At 36.9% G+C, this 19550-nt stretch overlaps 2 protein-coding genes across 2 annotated transcripts; both read left to right on the top strand.

Moving 5' to 3' along the window:
* Positions 1-291: 291 nt before the first annotated feature.
* Positions 292-1310, top strand: LOC131656349 (uncharacterized; the record flags this gene model as incomplete). Its single annotated transcript, XM_058926087.1, has 1 exon — positions 292-1310. A coding segment is annotated over one exon (993 nt), but the record flags the coding sequence as incomplete, so codon positions are not given.
* Positions 1311-14271: 12961 nt separating this feature from the next.
* LOC131618707 (receptor-like protein kinase THESEUS 1) lies at positions 14272-16359 on the top strand. Its single transcript, XM_058889875.1, has one exon. The coding sequence runs from the start codon at positions 14866-14868 to the stop codon at positions 16357-16359; it is 1494 nt and encodes a 497-aa protein (XP_058745858.1). The 5' UTR covers positions 14272-14865.
* The last annotated feature ends 3191 nt before the right edge of the window (positions 16360-19550 follow it).

The raw sequence follows: 19550 nt of genomic DNA, 5'->3' as shown, positions 1-19550 counted from the left end.
CCAGTCGTCTCCAATACTCACTCCCTGTCCGCGACGGAACAAGCTCTCTCATGCGTCGTCGTCTCTTCCGTAGATTCTCCAACCTCAACTCTCTTCACTTCCCTTACTACACCAATTGTATTGGCTATCTTCTCCATGAAATCTCTCGTTTCTCACTAAACATCACATCACTCAATCTCTCCACTTATCGATCTGAAATTTCAACTGGCTTGATACGTTTTTCCCAGAAAATTACAACATTAACTTCACTCACCTGTTCCGGCATTCGCTTTCTCGATACTAGTCACATAATTCTCATTGCACAATGTTTTCCTTTGCTTCAAGAACTCGACCTCAGTTTTCCTAAAAAAATGCAGCTACAACATCCTAAATGGGCCACTACAACCACTTGAACCACTTTCATTGGCGCTTTCCAAACTCCGAAAGGTTAATCTCGCCGGTCATAGCTATATCAATGATCCATCTCTCTTCCACTTGTTCAAGAATTGTGAATTTCTTGAACAGGCCATCCTATTGGACTGTCATCGACTAACCAACTCTGGTATTGTTTCTGCTCTAGCTGAGAGACCAACACTGAGGTTTTTATCCTTTACCAATTATTCTGAGCCACAAGATGGTTCAACTTTGTTTGATATCCTTAGGAACAATCTTTCACTTACTGAAATCCGAATGGAATACAGCCTCAACTTTATTGTACAAAATTCTATTTCTTTTATGGACTTTTTTGTAAGACCTCAATTAGAGTCCCTTCGCCTGGCTCACAATTCACGGTTGAGAGATGAAAGCATCATAGCATTTGCTTCCGTTTTCCCCAATTTGCAGCTACTTGATTTGAGTTATTGCACTAACATATCTCAACAAGGTATTTTTCATATTTTAAAGAGATGTTGTGAGATTAAACATTTGAATTTATCCGGCTGCTTAAGAGTTAAGCTACTTGGAATGAACTTTGAAACTCCCAAACTAGAAGTGTTAAACTTGTCACGTACACATGTTGATGACAAGACACTCTATGTGATTTCAAAGACTTGTCGTAGGCTTTTGCAATTGTTGTTGGAACATTGTAATGATGTCACGGACAAGGGTGTGAAACACGTGCTAGAAAACTGCTCGCAATTGAGACAGATCAATTTGAGAGGTTGTCTTAAAGTGCACAAAGATGTTTTTCACTCGATGGTATTTTCAAGGCCATCGTTGAGGAAGATAATTGTTCCGACTCGGTCTCTTTTCAGCAACAAAGAGTTGAAACTCTTGTCGTGTCAAGGATGTCTTTTCTGCAAGTAAAACTAAGCCGCTGATGTTCGAACTCTAACATGTAAGATGTTTTTTGTTTTTATTGGTTTGCCTTGAATTAGATTACTTGGATAATATTATTGTGTCCTGGAAGCATGAATTAATTTGGATATTTGTTGCAGTACACTTTTCTCTGCAGTTACTTTTCTTAATTTTATGTGTTATCAACATTCAAAAACGAACATTACGTTACCGACAAAACTTTCACACGTTAACTTGTACACTTTAAGTTTAGGCTTTTTCATATATTTCCATTTAGACAAGCAACAAGGGGTTTATTCAACCATTTTTTTATAAGCCACACAAGAGAGTTATGTAAAGGCGTTCAAAATGAAAAATGTGATGCTCATTACTAGTAAGTACCACATGCTACTATTTTCTTAAGGTAAATTATTGGCTACCCCTCATAAAATAGGGGGTAAATTATTGACACTAGTAAGAAATTTGTAAACTAGTGTTACAACATGATGAATACTAGTTTCATGGTAAAGTGTTTCCTTTTTGTTCTATGTTTATAACTCTTTTTTCGATATACTGAATAATGAATGAAGCTTCAAAGCATCAGAAGCTACAAGTATTGAAACTATTTCATCAATTTTGAGATAGAGAACTAGGTGAATATTTCAAAATTACAATGTAACTGTTGTGATTGTATTTCTGTGTGTCGAATATGATCACACATGTTGTATATTTATATGCAAAATATGTATACACAATAGGTAATGATATAATTTACACTTATGACTAATTGAATACAAATCAATACTAATTGATTTGTAACCGATTCTCAACACTCCCCCTCAAGCCGGATCGTATATATCGTATGATCCGAGCTTGTTACAAATATAATTCACTCGAGAACCCTTAAGAGACTTGGTAAACATATCAGCCAATTGATCTTCAGATTTGACGAACTCTGTGGTTATTTCTCCTGATAGTACTTTTTCCCTTACATAGTGACAATCTATTTCTATGTGTTTGGTCCGTTCATGGAATACCGGATTGGATGCAATGTGAAGTGCCGCTTGATTGTCGCATATGAGTCTTGTGTCCTGAAGGTCTCCCAACTTAAGTTCAGAGAGTAAATTCTTGAGCCAAGCAAGTTCCTTTGATGCTGCTGCCATAGCACAATATTCAGCTTCAGCACTAGATAGTGCAACTGTGTTTTGTTTCTTGCTCCTCCATGAGATCATATTTCCTCCAATAAGAACACAATATCCAGAAGTGGATCTCCTATCCGACGGTGATCCTGCCCAATCTGCGTCGGAATAACACGTGATTTTAGCATCACCCTTATCTTCATATAATAGGCCTCTTCCTGGTGCATTCTTTATATATCTGAGAATCCGAATAATTGCATTCCAATGAGTATCACAAGGAGCATTCAGAAATTGACTCACAATGCTCACTGCAAAAGTAATATCTGGTCTGGTGACGGTAAGATAATTGAGTCTACCCACTAGACGTCGATATCTTCCCGGGTCTTTCAACAGCTCCCCCTGACCCGGAAGTAGCTTGACGTTGGGATCCATAGGAGTATCAATTGGACGACAATCAAGCATACCAGTTTCATTGAGGATGTCTAATGCATACTTACGTTGGTTAATTACAATGCCTGGCGAGGAATGAGCAACTTCAATACCCAAGAAGTATCTGAGTGGACCCAAATCTTTTGTCTGAAAGTTGTTGAAAAGATGCGTTTTGAGCCGTTGGATACCCTCTGTATCATCTCCAGTGATAACAATGTCATCAATATAGACCACAAGAAAGATGCGTTGACCGGTAGAGGAAAGAAGAAAGAAAACCGAGTGATCTGATTCACATCTAGTCATATCAAATTGTATCAAGGCAGAGCTGAAGCGACCAAACCAAGCACGTGGAGACTGTTTCAGCCCATAAAGAGACCGACGAAGCCTACTGACAAGTCTAGAATTGTCGGGAACGGTAAAACCTGGAGGTTGGTCCATATATACTTCCTCCTCCAATTCTCCATGTAAAAAGGCATTTTTAATGTCTAATTAATGAAGCGGCCAATGATTAATAGCAGCCATTGCAAGGAAGAGACGGACTGAACTAATCTTGGCCACTGGAGAAAAAGTGTCACCATAATCAAGACCAAATATTTGTGTATATCCTTTGGCTACCAAACGAGCTTTAAAACGATCGATTTGACCATCTGGTCCAACCTTCACTGTATAAACCCATCGACATCCTACTGTAGTTTTGTCGGAAGGTAAAGTAACAATATCCCAAGTGTTATTTGAATGCAATGCAGCCATTTCTTCCATCATCGCCTGACGCCAATTGGGATCAGTCATAGCTTCACCTGTAGACTTAGGAATAGACACAGAATCCAAAGCAGACACAAAAGACACATAGGAAGTAGAAAGACGGTCATAATTTAAAACACAAACATATTTAGGATTTGGAGTATGAGATCGAATACCTTTTCGTAATGCTATAGGGAGGTCAAGTTCATGTGACGTAGCTGGAGGAACAGTTGGAGTAGGAGATGGTGCTGGTGGATTAATATCATCTCTAACTTCCGATGGACGGGGTGTCCGACGCTGGTAGACCTGCAATGGAGGTTTAATGGGTGTGGGAATGACAGAAGGGACATCTTGAGCATCTAAGTTACAAGTCTCATCGGGTGACACAGAGGCAGAGAAAAATGGGGAACCTTCAAAGAATGTAACATCAGAGGAAACAATGTACCGTTGAAGTTGAGGACAGAAACAACGATATCCTTTTTGTATACGAGAGTAGCCTAGAAAAATACATTTTAGAGATTTGGCAGAGAGTTTGTCTTTACCTGGACTAAGATCTTGAACAAAGCATGTGCAACCAAAGACGCGAAGCGGAATGTGATAGAGGTCATGTTGTGGATTCAAGATAGAGTATGGAATTTGATCTTGAAGGACCGATGAAGGCATTCGGTTGATAAGATAACAAGCTGTGAGGATGGCATCACCCCAAAAACGAGAAGGTACATTATGGTGAAGTAAAAGAGTCCGAGCGGTTTCAACTAAATGATGATTCTTCCGTTCGGCAACACCGTTTTGTTGTGGTGTATGAGCACATGATGATTGGTGAATAATTCCCTGTGATGTTAAAAAAGATTGAAACTGGGATGACATATATTCACGAGCATTATCAGTACGTAAAATTTTAATGGAAGTGTTAAATTGATTTTTAATTTCAGCATAAAATTCTTGGAATATTTGGAAAACATCTGAACGATTTTTCATTAGAAATAACCAAGTACATCGTGAGAAATCATCGATGAAAGTTACAAAATAGTAATATCCTAAGGTAGACTTCACACGACTAGGACCCCAAATATCATAATGAACTAAAGCAAATGGTGATGCAACACTTTTATTTACTCGTTGACAGTAAGTACTACGAATATGTTTGCCTAATTGACACGACTGACACTCAAAAGATGAAAGCTTAGAAAAACCAGGAACTAAAAGATGCATTTTATTAAGACTAGGGTGACCCAAACGTTGATGTGTAAGGTCTTGAGAAGAAATTGAACATGCCACCGGTAGAGATAGATGATATAATCCTCCAGATTCACTCCCTGCTCCAATCGTCCGTCCTGTACGTCGATCCTGAACATAAACAGAATTATTATTAAAAATGACTGAACAATCAAGAGTATGAGTAAGCTTATGAACAGATATCAGGTTAAAAGGACAACCAGGAATGTAAAGAACAGACTCTAAAGACAGGTTTGGAAGTGGGTGTGCCTGACCGAGGCCTTGAACTTTGATTTTAGAACCATCAGCCACAGTGACAGAAGGCAAAGAATCAGAATAAGACAAGTGAGATAAAAGTGATTTATTACCAGTCATATGATCAGAGGCACCAGAGTCAAGGACCCAAGGACCAAGAGAAGATGTAGATACAAAGGCTACAGGATTACCCGACTGAGCAACAGCAACAGATGATGATGGTTGATGGGCTGCTTTGAATTGGAGAAAATCATTGTAATCAGCGGCGGAAATTGTAATGTCTTTAGTGTTGTCCAGTTGAGCAACGGCAGCGACCCGTGGTTGTCGTTGTTGTTCTCTTGCCTTTGTACGACAATCAGCTTCAATGTGACCGTAACGATTACAATAGTTACAACGAATACCATGACGTTGTCCACCCCTTCCGCCGGTTCGTCCACCACGACCATGATAGTTGGAAGCAAGAGCAGATGATTCAGTGGGAGAAGGAGTGGAGACCGGTCCAAAGGCGTGAGGTGTAGCCAAACGCAATAGTTGTTCACTAACTGCTTCATAGTTTGGAACATTGGATCCTGATAAAATCTGGTTCCGGACAGAATCAAGCTCTGATGGTAGTCCGGCAAGTGCCACGATCATGAAATACTTACTTTGTTGTTCAGCATAAGTTGTTGGATCTTTGGTAAAGGGCATTAGGGTTGTGAAATTTGCCTTTAACGCGTCAAGCTTACTCAGATAGGCTTGCATATCCATATTCTCCAATTTCAAAGAGTTGAGTTTGGTGATGACGCTGTAAAGATTATGGACATCATTGGAGAACACTTTCTTAGCCTTTTCCTAAACCTCATAGCAAGTGGTAAAGGCTTGGTATTGTGCTTGAAGATTAGTTGCTATGGAAAACCATAACACAGTGCATAGAGAAGCATCTGTTTGTTTCCACTTATCTCATTTGGCGGCGGTAATATTTTCTGCTTTTGTAGTTAAGTGATCTTCATGTCCTTGACCATGAAACCACATTTTGACAGCACCAGCCCATATATTATAATTGGCTGTTCCGGTGAGTTTCTCACACGGGATAAGTGGAACCTTCGTAAAAGTGGCGGAATCGGTATCTCCCATGATTTTTGGTTGCTTGGATGCAAAAACCGAGAGCAAATCTGGAAAAAGCACAGGAAGGCGATGTCGGCGGCGAAAACGGCGACGACAGAGGCGTGTGAGGGCGCGTTGTAAGGCGGACCGCGGCGGCGATTTGTGATACCTGCCGATTGGAAGGAGACGATGTCGACAGTATGGTTACTTCGCCGGAAAATTCGTCAGGAGCGGTGGTGCGCTCGTGTAGTGCCGTGAATGGCCGGATGTTTTGCGGAAACGAAAAAAAAAAAAATTCTCTGGAAGACAGTGGGTCAACCAGCTCTAGATACCATGTTGTGATTGTATTTCTGTGTGTCGAATATGATCACACATGCTGTATATTTATATGCAAAATATGTATACACAATAGGTAACGATATAATTTACACTTATGACTAATTGAATACAAATCAATACTAATTGATTTGTAACCGATTCTCAACAGTAACCAACACCAACTCAGTTACAATGCTCAAATATTTCAAAAACATCCTTGAAAAGTTACAGATTGATGTGTACTCTTGCCAGCTAACTCTAAATTACATTCCCATAGATGGTAACCTCATAAGTCATAACCATGCCTTAGATTATTTGAGTAGCTTATTTGATATTCTTTTAGCCCTTTTTGATTATTTGTTGTATTCATGCCAACTCAAATTGCAAATGTTCTTTTTGAAGTTAAATACAAGTGCATTCGTTTCATACATAAGTGCAGCGTGACTTGTTGACTCATGTAGAGGAAGAGAGTGACATCCCACCCAACATGAGTCCAACGTGAGTGAAGTTTCTGAGAGGCTCCAGAGTCATGAAGAATTTCATCACTAACAACGGCTACACCTCCTCTTTTCTGCAAAACACGGAATTACAAATACACATGCATGTGTTATCATATATCACACCAAAAAGTTGATTATTATCTCAATCCACTAACGTCTTGACACTTTTGAACTCATGATAAAACATGTACACCACTGATTAATTAAACATAGATTGACATAAGTGATGAAATGATTGTGTTCATAATAGAATCCAAAAACACTCAAGTGGCCCCGTTTCCCGTGACTGTCCATAATAATACAGACCCAATGAAGTTTAGACGAACATCAAAGGCAGAATAAAAACTTCCACAAAATGCAAACACATTTGTCATGAAAATACTTTATGAAGTCCTACTCTTACCCAAGTTCATTACCTTCAAATGAGTTGAATGGGCGAATGACGCATGAGATTGGTGGATATATAAAGGAATTAGAGCCAATTGGCTTTCTTCAGTCTAGGACAGGAATGCGGCAATATTCCATGTAAAGAAGAAACTAAGACTATTTGCTTTCTTATTGGCTCCCGGATTGTGATCTCAACACAAAATTCTTCCCTGTTGCTGCTACTGCTAGAAAGAAACACAACACTATTAGCTCACTTGTTAACTCAATGGCATTATGCTTACTCACTCTGATGACTTAAACAATGAGACTGATGATTTGTATACCCAGAGTGATACTGTTTATAGTCCTGTCTTTGACGTGATGTCTCTTGGAATAATGTGGCTATAGGCTATTGTGCGAGAAGGTTTAAGATGAACTATCGGGAAAAGGATGCACATTCGAGTTTGGAATGATAAATGCATAAACTCACATCTCAGCCAAGTACTTATCCTATAAACCATGGGCTAGTAATTAGACATTTGTGGCTCTTCATTCCAGTGATTCAAACAGAATATAGATTTTGGTGGCCTGATTCCAAGATTTAGAAACACCATCAATTATTAAAAAAAAGGCTTAATATCCAATTTGGTCCTCTACCTATACACTAGGGTCCAATTTGGTCCCTTACCTTTTTAAAGTTTCAAAGTGGTCCCATACGTTACCAAAAAGTATGCACGTTGGTCTTAACCGTTTGAAACGTTAAATATATTCCAACGTGGCTCCTAGGTGTCATGGGTAGGGTAATAATATTGATGACCTGTCATTTTCATTTGCAAATAGGGTACCCTCATTATCCATGTTCCATTTTTCGTTCAGCAAGGTTAGAAGTTTTCTGGAGAGAAGTGTCGAAGACGAAGACTTGTGCGAAGACGAAGAGGAGTGTGCGAAGACGAAGAAGACGACTTATCATCACATTGCGAAGTAATATACGAAGGTCAGATTTCTTATTTCTTCAATCTCTTCTTCTTCTTTATAGGTTAGGGTTTCTGTATCGTATGAAAATTAGGGTTTTTCCCCTTCTTCATTTTTCCTGTTTTACTGGATTTTCTGGTTTACGTTTTGTTAGAAATCAAGCTAAAACTACGTATTTTCATCTATTAGGTTGAAATGGATGAATTTTTGACCTTTATTGTGCACCATAGTGGTAGCTTTCTGGACTCGGAAAAAACGGTTTATGAGGGGGGCATGTGTGACAAACTGGTAGTAGATGCTGATAGGTGGTCTTACTTTGAATTGTTGGGTCTTTTGAAAGAGTTTGGTTATAGTGAAGTTTGTAGTATATATTACAATGACCCAACATTTGGGATGAACCTTCTCATAGATGATAAGGGTGCCTTGGATATAGCTGACCTCTTTAGGGTACATCTTAAAGTGGATATTTACATAGAACACCCCTTATCCCAACCAGAATTTATTGGTAGTCCTAATGTTGTTGAAGAAGCCACTGTTGAAGAACCTTTGAATGGGGTTGATACAGAAAACTATGATACAATTCAGGATATTGTTAATGAAGTACTTAATGAGGGTGAGGCTGATGGAGGGGTGAGTGGAGGTCAAGGGAACATGGACAATGAGGGTGAGGGTGAGGCTGATGGAAGGGTGAGTGCAGGTCAAGGGAACATGGACAATGAGGGTGAGGGTGAGGCTGATGGAGGGGTGAGTGCAGGTCAAGGAAACATGGACAATGAGGGTGTTGAGGTCCTAAATTCAAATGAAGAAGTCCTGAACAATCTGATTGATGAGGTTATGATTGCAAGTGAGGAATTGTTGATTAATGAGGAGACTGAAGCAGATAATGCAGGTGTGAATGATAGTGAGGATGACTCTGATGATAGTGAGGATGAGACATATAATTGTGATAGTGCTATGGAGGTTGATTTTAGTGACTCTGATGCTAGTATGGATTATTCTGATGAGGATCTTGCCAATCTTATGGAAGGAGCAACAAGCAAAAGTAAGAAGCCTATGGAAGGAGTTAATGGTGGTGATGACAAAGAGTTGAACAATGATAGTGAGGAATTAGATAGTGGGTGTGATAGTGATTCTAAGGAGTCTGATTGTGAGGATAGTGGTAACATAAGAAAGAAAAGGTATCCTACTTTCAAGTTATTAAAAGACATGTCTCAATATAAATGGGAATTGGGAACTTTTTTTAACTCAAAAAATGATTTTAAAGAAGCTATAAGAACCTATTCTGTTCAAACTGGTAGAGCTCTTAAGTTTGTAAAAAATGACAAGCTGAGAGTGAAGGTTGAATGTAAAGAAGGCTGCAAATGGGAGGCTTATTGTGGGAAGTTGCCTAATGAGGAGACTTGGCAAATTAGAAAACTTGTTGATACACACACTTGTTCTAGAGAATTCAATGTACCACTGATGTCTACTAAATGGCTTAGCACAAGGTTACAAAATTCATTGAAATCTAATCCTAAGTTGAAAGTTAAAGACATTAAGGAAAAGGCTATAAAGAAATGGAATGTGGGGGTTTGTAAGACAAAGGCAATTAGGGCCAGAAGTTTAGCTAGGGATATGGTTGATGGTTCATTTATAGGAGATTACACAAGGTTATATGATTACTGTCATGAGATACTAAGGACAAATCCTGGTTCTACTGTCAAGCTAAGTGTCACACCAGTTCAAGAGGGTGCTGAAGATACAAGGCCTTTTTTCAAGAGGTTATATGTATGCTATGCTGCTTGTAAGCAAAGTTTCAAACTGTGTAGGCCTATTATTGGTCTTGATGGCTGCTTTCTAAAAGGATTATGTGGAGGTCAGATCTTAGCAGCTATTGGGACTGATCCAAATGATCAGATGTTACCTATTGCATTTGCTGTTGTAGAAGGGGAAACAAAGGACAGTTGGTTATGGTTCTTGCAACTACTCATTGATGACCTAGGTGGCAGAGAAGAATGTAGAACCTACACATTCATTTCTGACCAGCAAAAGGTACCATTCTATAATTGATCTATTTTTTAATTTGTATTCACATTTATGAGATTATATCTATGTTGTTCTTTATGTTACAGGGTCTACTTCCTGCCATGGATGAGTTGCTTCCAAATGTGGAACAAAGGTTCTGTGTTAGGCACTTATACAACAACTTTAGAAAAAAGTTCCCAGGAAAAATGTTGAAGGAGATAATCTGGAGAGCAGCTAGGGCAACTTACCCACAAGCATGGGAAAAGGAGATGAGAGGTATGAGGCAGATAAATGAAGAGGCATACAAGCATATGATGCAGACTCCACCTAGATTTTGGAGTAAGTCTTATTTTAGGACTACTTCAAAGTCTGATACTGTGTTGAACAATATGTCTGAAGCCTTCAACAGTGTCATTGTGGAATCTAGAGGTAAGCCAATTGTGACAATGCTAGAAGAAATTAGGGGCTACATAATGGAGAAATGGGCAACAAATAGGGTGAAATTTCCCAACTTAAGTAATGAAGATGTATTGCCAAACATAAAGAAAAAAGTGGAGAGAACAAGTTCCTACACAAATTCATGGATTGTTAGGTATCTTTTGTTATTCATTGATTCCCTAACAAGTTCTAATTATGTATATTTTGTTGTATTGTTCTGTTATTCATTTTCTGTTGTATTTTGTGTACATAGGATGTCAGCTGAATACATTTATGAGGTTAGGCACATTGAGAACCCAGGTGACATTTTTTCTGTCAACCTAAAGGAATACAACTGCATGTGTAGAAAGTGGCAACTAACAGGGCTTCCTTGTGTGCATGCTATTGCTGCATTGAAGAGCAGAGGTTTACCTATTGAAGACTACATTTCTGACATTTATAAAAAGGCTAGGTATATGTCTGTTTATGATCCTATAATTTATCCATTAAATGGAACAAATTTATGGGTCAGAACAGAGTTCCCAGATGTCCAACCACCAAAGTACAAGAAAATGCCTGGAAGGCCTAAGAAGAGGAGGAATCGTGAGGCTGGTGAAATTGATGGGTCAGACAGAAAAATGATGAAGACAGGTATGATAATGAGGTGCACAAGGTGTAGGCAAATTGGGCATAACAAATCCACCTGCAAGATGACTCAACCACCACAAACATCACAACCAACACAAGGGTCTCAACCAACACAAGCTTCAAGGACACAAGGATCACAACCAACACAAGGGTCACAACCAAGACAATCTTCAAGGGCACAAGGATCTCAGCCAACACAAGGATCTCAATCAAGACAAACTTCAATGACACAAGGAACTCAACCAACACAAGCTTCAAGGGCACCACCTACACTAGGGACTCATAAAAAGATGCCAACAGCTAGGCCACACATAATACCATTTAGGAAACCAGCACATGTGGGTCCAACAACAAGGCTTAGTGCATCTCAAAATGCAGTTGGTCCTACCACTAGGAGGACCACTCCCACAAAAAGAAACAATACTAAGAAGGGCATTTAGTTTCTTATGGTCTGTTAACTATATTTTGGGTTGAATTAATGTAATGTTTGACTAGTATATTTTGGTTCTGTCTAGTATACTTTGAACATATTTTGGGTTGTTCTATTTTGAACATATTTTGGGTTGAAGCTGAATGTTGGGTTGTTTAAATGTCATGGATGAAGCTGAAACAGTTTGGTGTTGTGATGAAAACTATTACTCTTGATTGCAGTTTGTTTGTTGTTGTTATTGCCTTTATTGAGATGCACCTATTACTCTTGATTCCATGTCTGTTTTGAACATCTTTTAGATGCAAATAATTTGGGCAGTCTGTTTTAATGACTTGACCTGGGCAGTCTGTTTGTTGGTGTCATGTTCTAATGAACATATTGCAAATGACTTGACCTGGGCAGTCTGTTTGTTGGTGTCATGTTCTAATGAACATATTGCAAATGACTTGACCTGGGCAGTCTGTTTTGAGTACCTCATAAACATCTTGCAAATGACTTGAGTCTAATAACATATTGCAAAATACATGTCTCAAAATACTGTCTCAAAATACATTTCAATACACTAATAACATTACAATTATTTCTAGCAAGATACTATGTTTACAAGCAACACATCTTGCAAACTACATGTCTCAAAACAATTCAAGACAAAACAGTTCCAAAATACATTAGAACACATAACTAGACCATCTTAATTACAAGAACTAAAAACATGAAACAGACAAAACAATTCCAAATGCTCTTCCATTTCTTTGTCTTCTCAATTAGCTCCCCCAATTCCAATGTTTTCAACTTCAAATCTTCTGTCTCTTTCCTGACAGCATCCATCTCTTGGCTCAGCACCTGAATCTTCCATTCATGCTTCATCAAGGTGTCTTCCTTCTCATCTCTACATTCTTCATGGAACCATTCGAAAAAACCACACCCAGAACTGGAATGACCCTATGAAGATATTGGGAACGATGGTTATGGTTACAGAAAAAAAGACACTTCAGAACAATAATAGAACTCGTAGTACCTTAAAATGCTTGCATCCCCAGAATAGCTTTCCATAGTTGTTAACGGTTTTCGCCCTACGCAATATTGCTTTGTCTCCACACGCGCATAGAAGCTTCGCAAACCCTGTGTAAACTTGTGAATCAATCACATTTCTAGATGTTGAGGATGAAATGCGCCCAGAACTCATGCTTTCTTGTGCAATTTTGTAGTCAATTTGTAACAAGATTGAGTTACAGGATTTTAGGTTAGAGGATTTGGGATTTTTTGAAAATTGCAGTAAGAACCCAAATTATAATAGAGATGATGAACAGTGATTGATCCATCTCACGTGCCATGTCATCAAATGTTAACACCGTTTGAAGCATTTTAACGGTTAAGACCAACGTGCATACTTTTTGGTAACGTATGGGACCATTTTGAAACTTTTAAAAGGTAAAGGACCAAATTGGACCCTAATGTAAAGGTAGAGGACCAAATTGAGTATTAAGCCTAAAAAAAAATTTCACACATTCTTCAAAGTTGGCTAACTACACAGGTACGTTATCCTATAAACAGCCAAGACAAGTCTTTTGGCCCCTGTTTATGACATGCCCACACTCGGTTTCAATATGGCAGGATTCTGATTTGTGCCATCTCATGGAACCTCTTTTTTTTTTTTTTTGTTGAGGATTTGCAGTTTTTTTATTTAAATTCAGAGCCACATTGAATCAAACTCCAAGAGTAACGGGTGCGTGCTGTTACAGACTTGCATCTGTGGGACAAAATTTATGAAGTTCAAAGACTTTTCTGTGCATAATCTCAACACATCCAATTCCTACCGTGTATTTCTTTCACCTTGAGGACAAGGTGATAGTTTAGGGAGGAGTATTGTTAGACTCTTCAAATTGTAACTGATATTAAATTATTAGGAGAGTTAGTGGATAATTTCCCTATTTTATATTCTATATCAAGTGGTTTCTATCAAAATTCCAGCTGTTTGATTGTTTCTACAAAATTATATTTAAAAAAAATGTATGTTTCACGCGTAAGCACCAAAATGATGAAGTCCTAGATGATAGAAAAATCAAAATACGACTAGTTCCATCTAAATAATAAATTAGAGAAGTATGAGATGTAATTTGGTGTTTAAAGAAAATTATTTTGAGAAGAGTGTATGATTATTAAATGAAGTGGTTGAAAGTTGAATGAAACCAAGTCTATATATAGCAAGAGATTGGCTAGGTAATAACTTGGGAGTTGGGTTGGAAGTTTCAAGCAATGCTATTCATTTGCTTGATTGCATAAAATATATATTGTATAAAAACAAACAGAGATGGTTATGCTAATAGTTCCCAAGTATACTCCTTTTGTTTTAATTCTTTTACTATACACTTGGTGTGAACAATCATTTACCTTAGCATTCATTCCCATTGATAATTATTTGGTTGCTTGTGGTTCTTCCCACAATATCACGTTTGAGGGTCGAACTTTCATACCTGACTTTCAATTTCAACACAACAAATCTTTGGTTGTTACTTCAAAACTCAACACCACCCTTTCACCACTCTATAACTCGGCTAGAATCTTCTTTCAAGAGACATCATATAAATTCAAAATTCAACAACAAGGGAGACATTGGATCCGTCTCTATTTTCACCCTTTTCCCGATTCCAGCCTCAACATGACACGCGCCTCAATAACAGTAATCGCTGATAGTTTCATGCTTGTCGATAACTTCACTTTTGTAAGCTATACTAGCTCTCACTTGATGAAGGAGTATGCAATCACTGTTACATCTTATGAATTGCTTATCACATTCATCCCTCAACACAATTCACTTGTTTTTATTAATGCCATTGAAGTTGTCTCGATGCCTGATGTGCTCTTTCCTCAGATCCTATACCTAAACCCATCCATCTCTTTCACAGAACCCGCTCTTGAAACAGTGTATCGATTGAACGTGGGAGGTGCAAGTATCAATGCTTAAAATGACACACTAAGTAGGAATTGGGAGAGTGACGAGACTTACTTTCGGTCTACCATCACTGCTACGAATATTTCAACAAACATATCTACAATAAAGCATCCTGATTTCTTAGAATATACAGCACCGCCAATGGTTTATGATACTGCTAAAGCCTTGGGAAGTGTCTCAGGAGGCTACAATTTAAGTTGGGAGTTCCATGTAAGCTCAAACTCTCTCTACTTTGTTCGTCTGCATTTCTGTGACATAATTAGCAACTCTACTAACTCTTTGGTTATGGATCTGTTTGTGAATGGATACATTGCCTTACAAAGTCTTGACCTCGTAAGTGTTTCTGGTGACCTTGCCGAGCCGTATTACAAGGACAATGTGTTCAATGCCATAGCCGATACGCTCACTGTAAGTGTTGCTCCTGCTACAATATCTAGTATTCCAAATGCAACCATGAATGGGATAGAGATAATGAAGTTCGTTGACAAATTTGACCATGTTGTAGCAAAATCTTCAAAAACAAGCAAGAAATTCAAATTGAAATTAGGCACTATAATTGGACCTAGTGTCTTTGTTTTAACATTTCTAGCATTTCTTGGACTAACGTTTTGTTACCTAAAATCGTGGTGGTTGAAGAAAATATCGCCAAATGCTTACAAACATCAAAGACATTTTACTTTGCATGAGATCCAACAAGCAACGAACTATTTTGATGCTGAGCTACTTATTGGACAAGGAGGATTTGGTAAGGTATATAAAGGAACATTTGAAAATGGGAAAATAGTAGCCATCAAAGTAGCAAATGCTGAATCTAGACAAGGTCTCAGTGAATTCAATAATGAGATTGAGTTGTTGTCCGGTCTTGGTCATCAAAACCTTGTCTCTCTTGTAGGTTGTTGTAATGAAGACTCAGAACTGATTCTGGTGTACAATTACATGGCAAATGGATCTCTCAGCAGTCATCTATATGGGAGTGACTTTGTTCCTCTTTCTTGGAAGCAACGCCTTGGGATATGTTTAGGGGCTGCAAAGGGTCTTTTTTATCTTCACACTGGAGCTAAACAGAGCATAATTCACCGTGATGTGAAGACAATAAACATTCTGTTGGATGAAAATCTTGTGCCAAAAGTTGCTGATTTTGGCATATCAAAAAAGGGCCCTCTTCTTGATAAGAGCCATGTTACAACCAATGTGAAGGGTAGTTTTGGCTATGTTGATCCAGAATATTTTAGGACTAAGTTTCTCACTAAGAAATCAGATGTTTATTCATTTGGGGTGGTGTTGATTGAAGTTATATGTGGGAAGCCTGCTTTAGATGATGCCCTTCCAACGCAACAGATGAATTTGGCATTATGGGCACTAAGCAGCCATAAAAAAGGCACTTTCAATGAAATGATTGACCCAAGTTTGATTGGAAAAGTGAATATGGATTCTCTAAACAAGGTTTTAGAGTTGGCTTGGAAGTGCTTGGAGGAGCGTCGGGTGAACAGACCACCCATGGGGTACGTACTATGTCAACTAGAAGAGGCTCTCCATCTTGAGTTGGCATCAAATGTTTTGAATGACAATGTGGTTTCTACGAATCATGCCAATACAAGCTATGGATTTACTGATGATATAGGAGATGTTGTTTGAAACCATAGTCTCCTAATTCAACATTTCGTTTGTTAAAGTTGGTTATTTTAAAAGTATCATAAATGTATGTATTGTAGAAAAGGAAAACTTTTTTGAGTAAATCTATTTATATAGTATAAATATAAATATTTAGAATTGAATTTTTATAAAATTTGAATGTGTAACCAATATTTCTGAACTATTTTAGTAAAGAAGCTACAATTTTTGGAAGTAAATAGCAACGCACGGACACCTCTAAGATAACATTAGGCGGGGTATCGGAGTGTCCGATACATGACCAAATATATTTTATCGATGTCATAATGTTCATATTGTTCCGGATTGTGTCGGAATCTGGGCAAAGAAACAGTAATGTCAAGACTAATTTCAAATATGAAGCAGTCAAACAATTACAACAACTCATTTAACAAACACATTTAGTTCAACATCACTTTTTCTCAAAGACATAAACAATATCTTAAGACATCCCAATATAAAAAAAGGAATGTTGAAACAAAACTTATGTCAGGTAGAAATTAAATTCAAACAAAAACAGAACACTACAGTAATACATGAATGAGTAGAAACATATTAACTAAATATTCATAAATCTAATATACTTGATTTTTCTTGCTAAATTTAAGCTATCTCCAAAAACGGAGAACTGTGGTATGGTGAATAGAAAACATGTAGGAACCTCTTGTTTGGATTAGACTTGATTTTTTTCCAGGCAAAACTTAAATTTTATGTGTAACAAAATGTTATCACTGTCTAAAAAAGTTCCAAACAAAAACTAAAATAAAACAAAATTAAAACCACTTTTGAATCTGAAAATTTGATGATCATATTCATATGTTTCTTCATACCATGTAGTAATAAATCTAAAATTCAAAATAAAACATATCTGGAAATCTTTTATGTGTTGTCCAAATGTCAATATGTCCAACGATTAGATCTTTGAAAAGCAGGCTTTCTATCCGAGCAATGTATCAACAAGTTATCTATGTTTCTTCTAAACTTGACCTCTATAAACCTTAGTGGTTGTTGCTAGCTGAGGAACTCAACCTTTTTCATACTCAAAGGATACTATCATTCACTCGGAGAAATCAAGTTTGAAATTTCACAATTTACGGTGTTGAAATTGTCAAGGTCAAGAATTGAAGATGAATCTCTATTAATAATATCAAAGTGGTGCAATGGAATATTGCTTCTGGATAGTCGCAATTGTTGCTATATGCCTATATCACAACTAAGGGGGTGAGGGAAGTAATAGGAAATTGCAGAGGATTGAAAGAGTTAAATTTAAAAATTATAGTGGATCAACCTTACTTGTTCCAGACTTAACACTTACTTGTTCCAGACTAACACTTACTTGTTCCAGACTTAACACTTACTTCTTCACGGCTTGCATCAACCTTGTTGGCAAGTTCTCCTAAGCTAGTTTCAGTATGCACCATTATTGTACCAGGTCATTTCTACTTAATATGTATGATCTTTTGATCACTTCATTGCTGCATGAAATAAGAACTTAATGATAATGTTAATGCTCTTGCCTGATCAATGAGAAAATTCTGCAATGGGGTGTCTTAGTTAAGATGCAAAACGGAAGAATGTTTGGTATCTATCCATATTAATTAGGATGTTTGTAGTCTTTCTTTGAATACAAAGTCTGTCATGTAATCCTACTGTGGCAACTAATGTGTCAAGTTAGTCACTGTATGAAGAACATAAGTCTGTCATTTAAGACTAGAGACACAAAAATCTAATCCAAGTAAATATAATTCCAGGAATAGTAAGGAAAAACATTAAAATACAAAACTTCATATAACACTCAACTGTGTGCATTACATTGGTATTTTAAAAATAAAAGAGTAATTTGTAAATGAAGCAAATCTAAAAACCAAAAACATCTAACAATTTAAAGTTAAAATTCAGTAGAAGAAAATACACTCATCTTCTGAGAAGAGTTTCCTCTTTTTTGATGATGGCCTTGATAAAACCTCTTAGACAACGACATCAGCCTCCACTTTATTACAATATCTCAAATTGATCTCCTTAAGACCTATGCAGTTTTCAACCACACTTATCAGTCCCTTTTTCGTGACATAATTACAATGTGTCAATAATAGTTTCAAAAGTCCATAACAACTCTTCGAGATCTCGTGTTTTATCATCAACTCTTGTATATGACAAGTTTAACACCTCCAGCTGAGGAACCACAAAGTTCATTTTAAGTAGCCTCACTTCATGACATTCTGTCAAGTTTAAATTTCTAACCTTACCACATCTACTTAAAACATGACCAATACCTTTTTGAAATATGTTGTTGTTGTGAAGAACTGAGACAACTTCCCTTCTCTGATGCCATAGTTGAATGCCAGTGGTTGTGAAGATTTTGTACAAGTTTTCTTATTCTCTTTTCGTATTATATAGACGTCAACTAAAATAGGATATATTTTAGGGATTTATATACACCAATAGAAGGTAGTGCATTGACACTGTCATCCAATAGAAAATCATAAATGTGTCATGTCATTAAGTTTGTTTTAAATAAAAAAATGATTTAATTGAATACATGGGTGGTGATTGGTTGACCGTGTAAAAATATTTTACACTGTCAGTGCATCACCCCTTTTCTCATAGAAAAAACTAACAAATATTTAAATTCTGAATTTTCTTCTATTTAGCGCTGCTGGTGAATTTATATTTATATAATAAAATAATATATATTATTATTTATGTTTAGTTTTATTATTTTTATTTTATTTTATAAAAAAATATATTATTAAACTCTATTTTATAACAATAAATTAAAATTAAAAAAAAATTAATATTTGCCCGCGACCTCTAAAATGCCAGGATCGACTTGGTTGAAGTACTCCTTATATTTCATTTTATTGTATCATTCTCTATTAAAATAAAAATATATAATTATTTGATAGTATACAGAGTAAATCACATCCTCATATCTTTCTGCATTTTAAATTTTCTATCTTTTTTTCTGAATTATATTATATTAAATTGAATTATCTTAAATTAATCATTAAAATAATAATAATAGTGAAAATCCATTTTAATCTTTCACAAAAACTGTAGAGGATAGATTAATTTGTTCATGAGAAAAATAAAGTTTCTATTAAATTCTAATATTTTTATATATACAAGAAATAACAAGGAAAAAGGAAGAAGCCAATAAAATTTATTGACACATT

This window comes from Vicia villosa, linkage group LG1 (genome assembly GCF_029867415.1).
Source record: "Vicia villosa cultivar HV-30 ecotype Madison, WI linkage group LG1, Vvil1.0, whole genome shotgun sequence".
NCBI classification, from domain to species: Eukaryota; Viridiplantae; Streptophyta; class Magnoliopsida; order Fabales; family Fabaceae; genus Vicia; species Vicia villosa.
This window is presented reverse-complemented; position numbering and strand designations above follow the sequence as displayed.

Excerpts from the sequence above, each read along its gene's own strand:
- LOC131618707 (XM_058889875.1), top strand. The coding sequence starts at position 14,866 with ATGGTTTATGATACTGCTAAAGCCTTGGGAAGTGTCTCAGGAGGCTAC.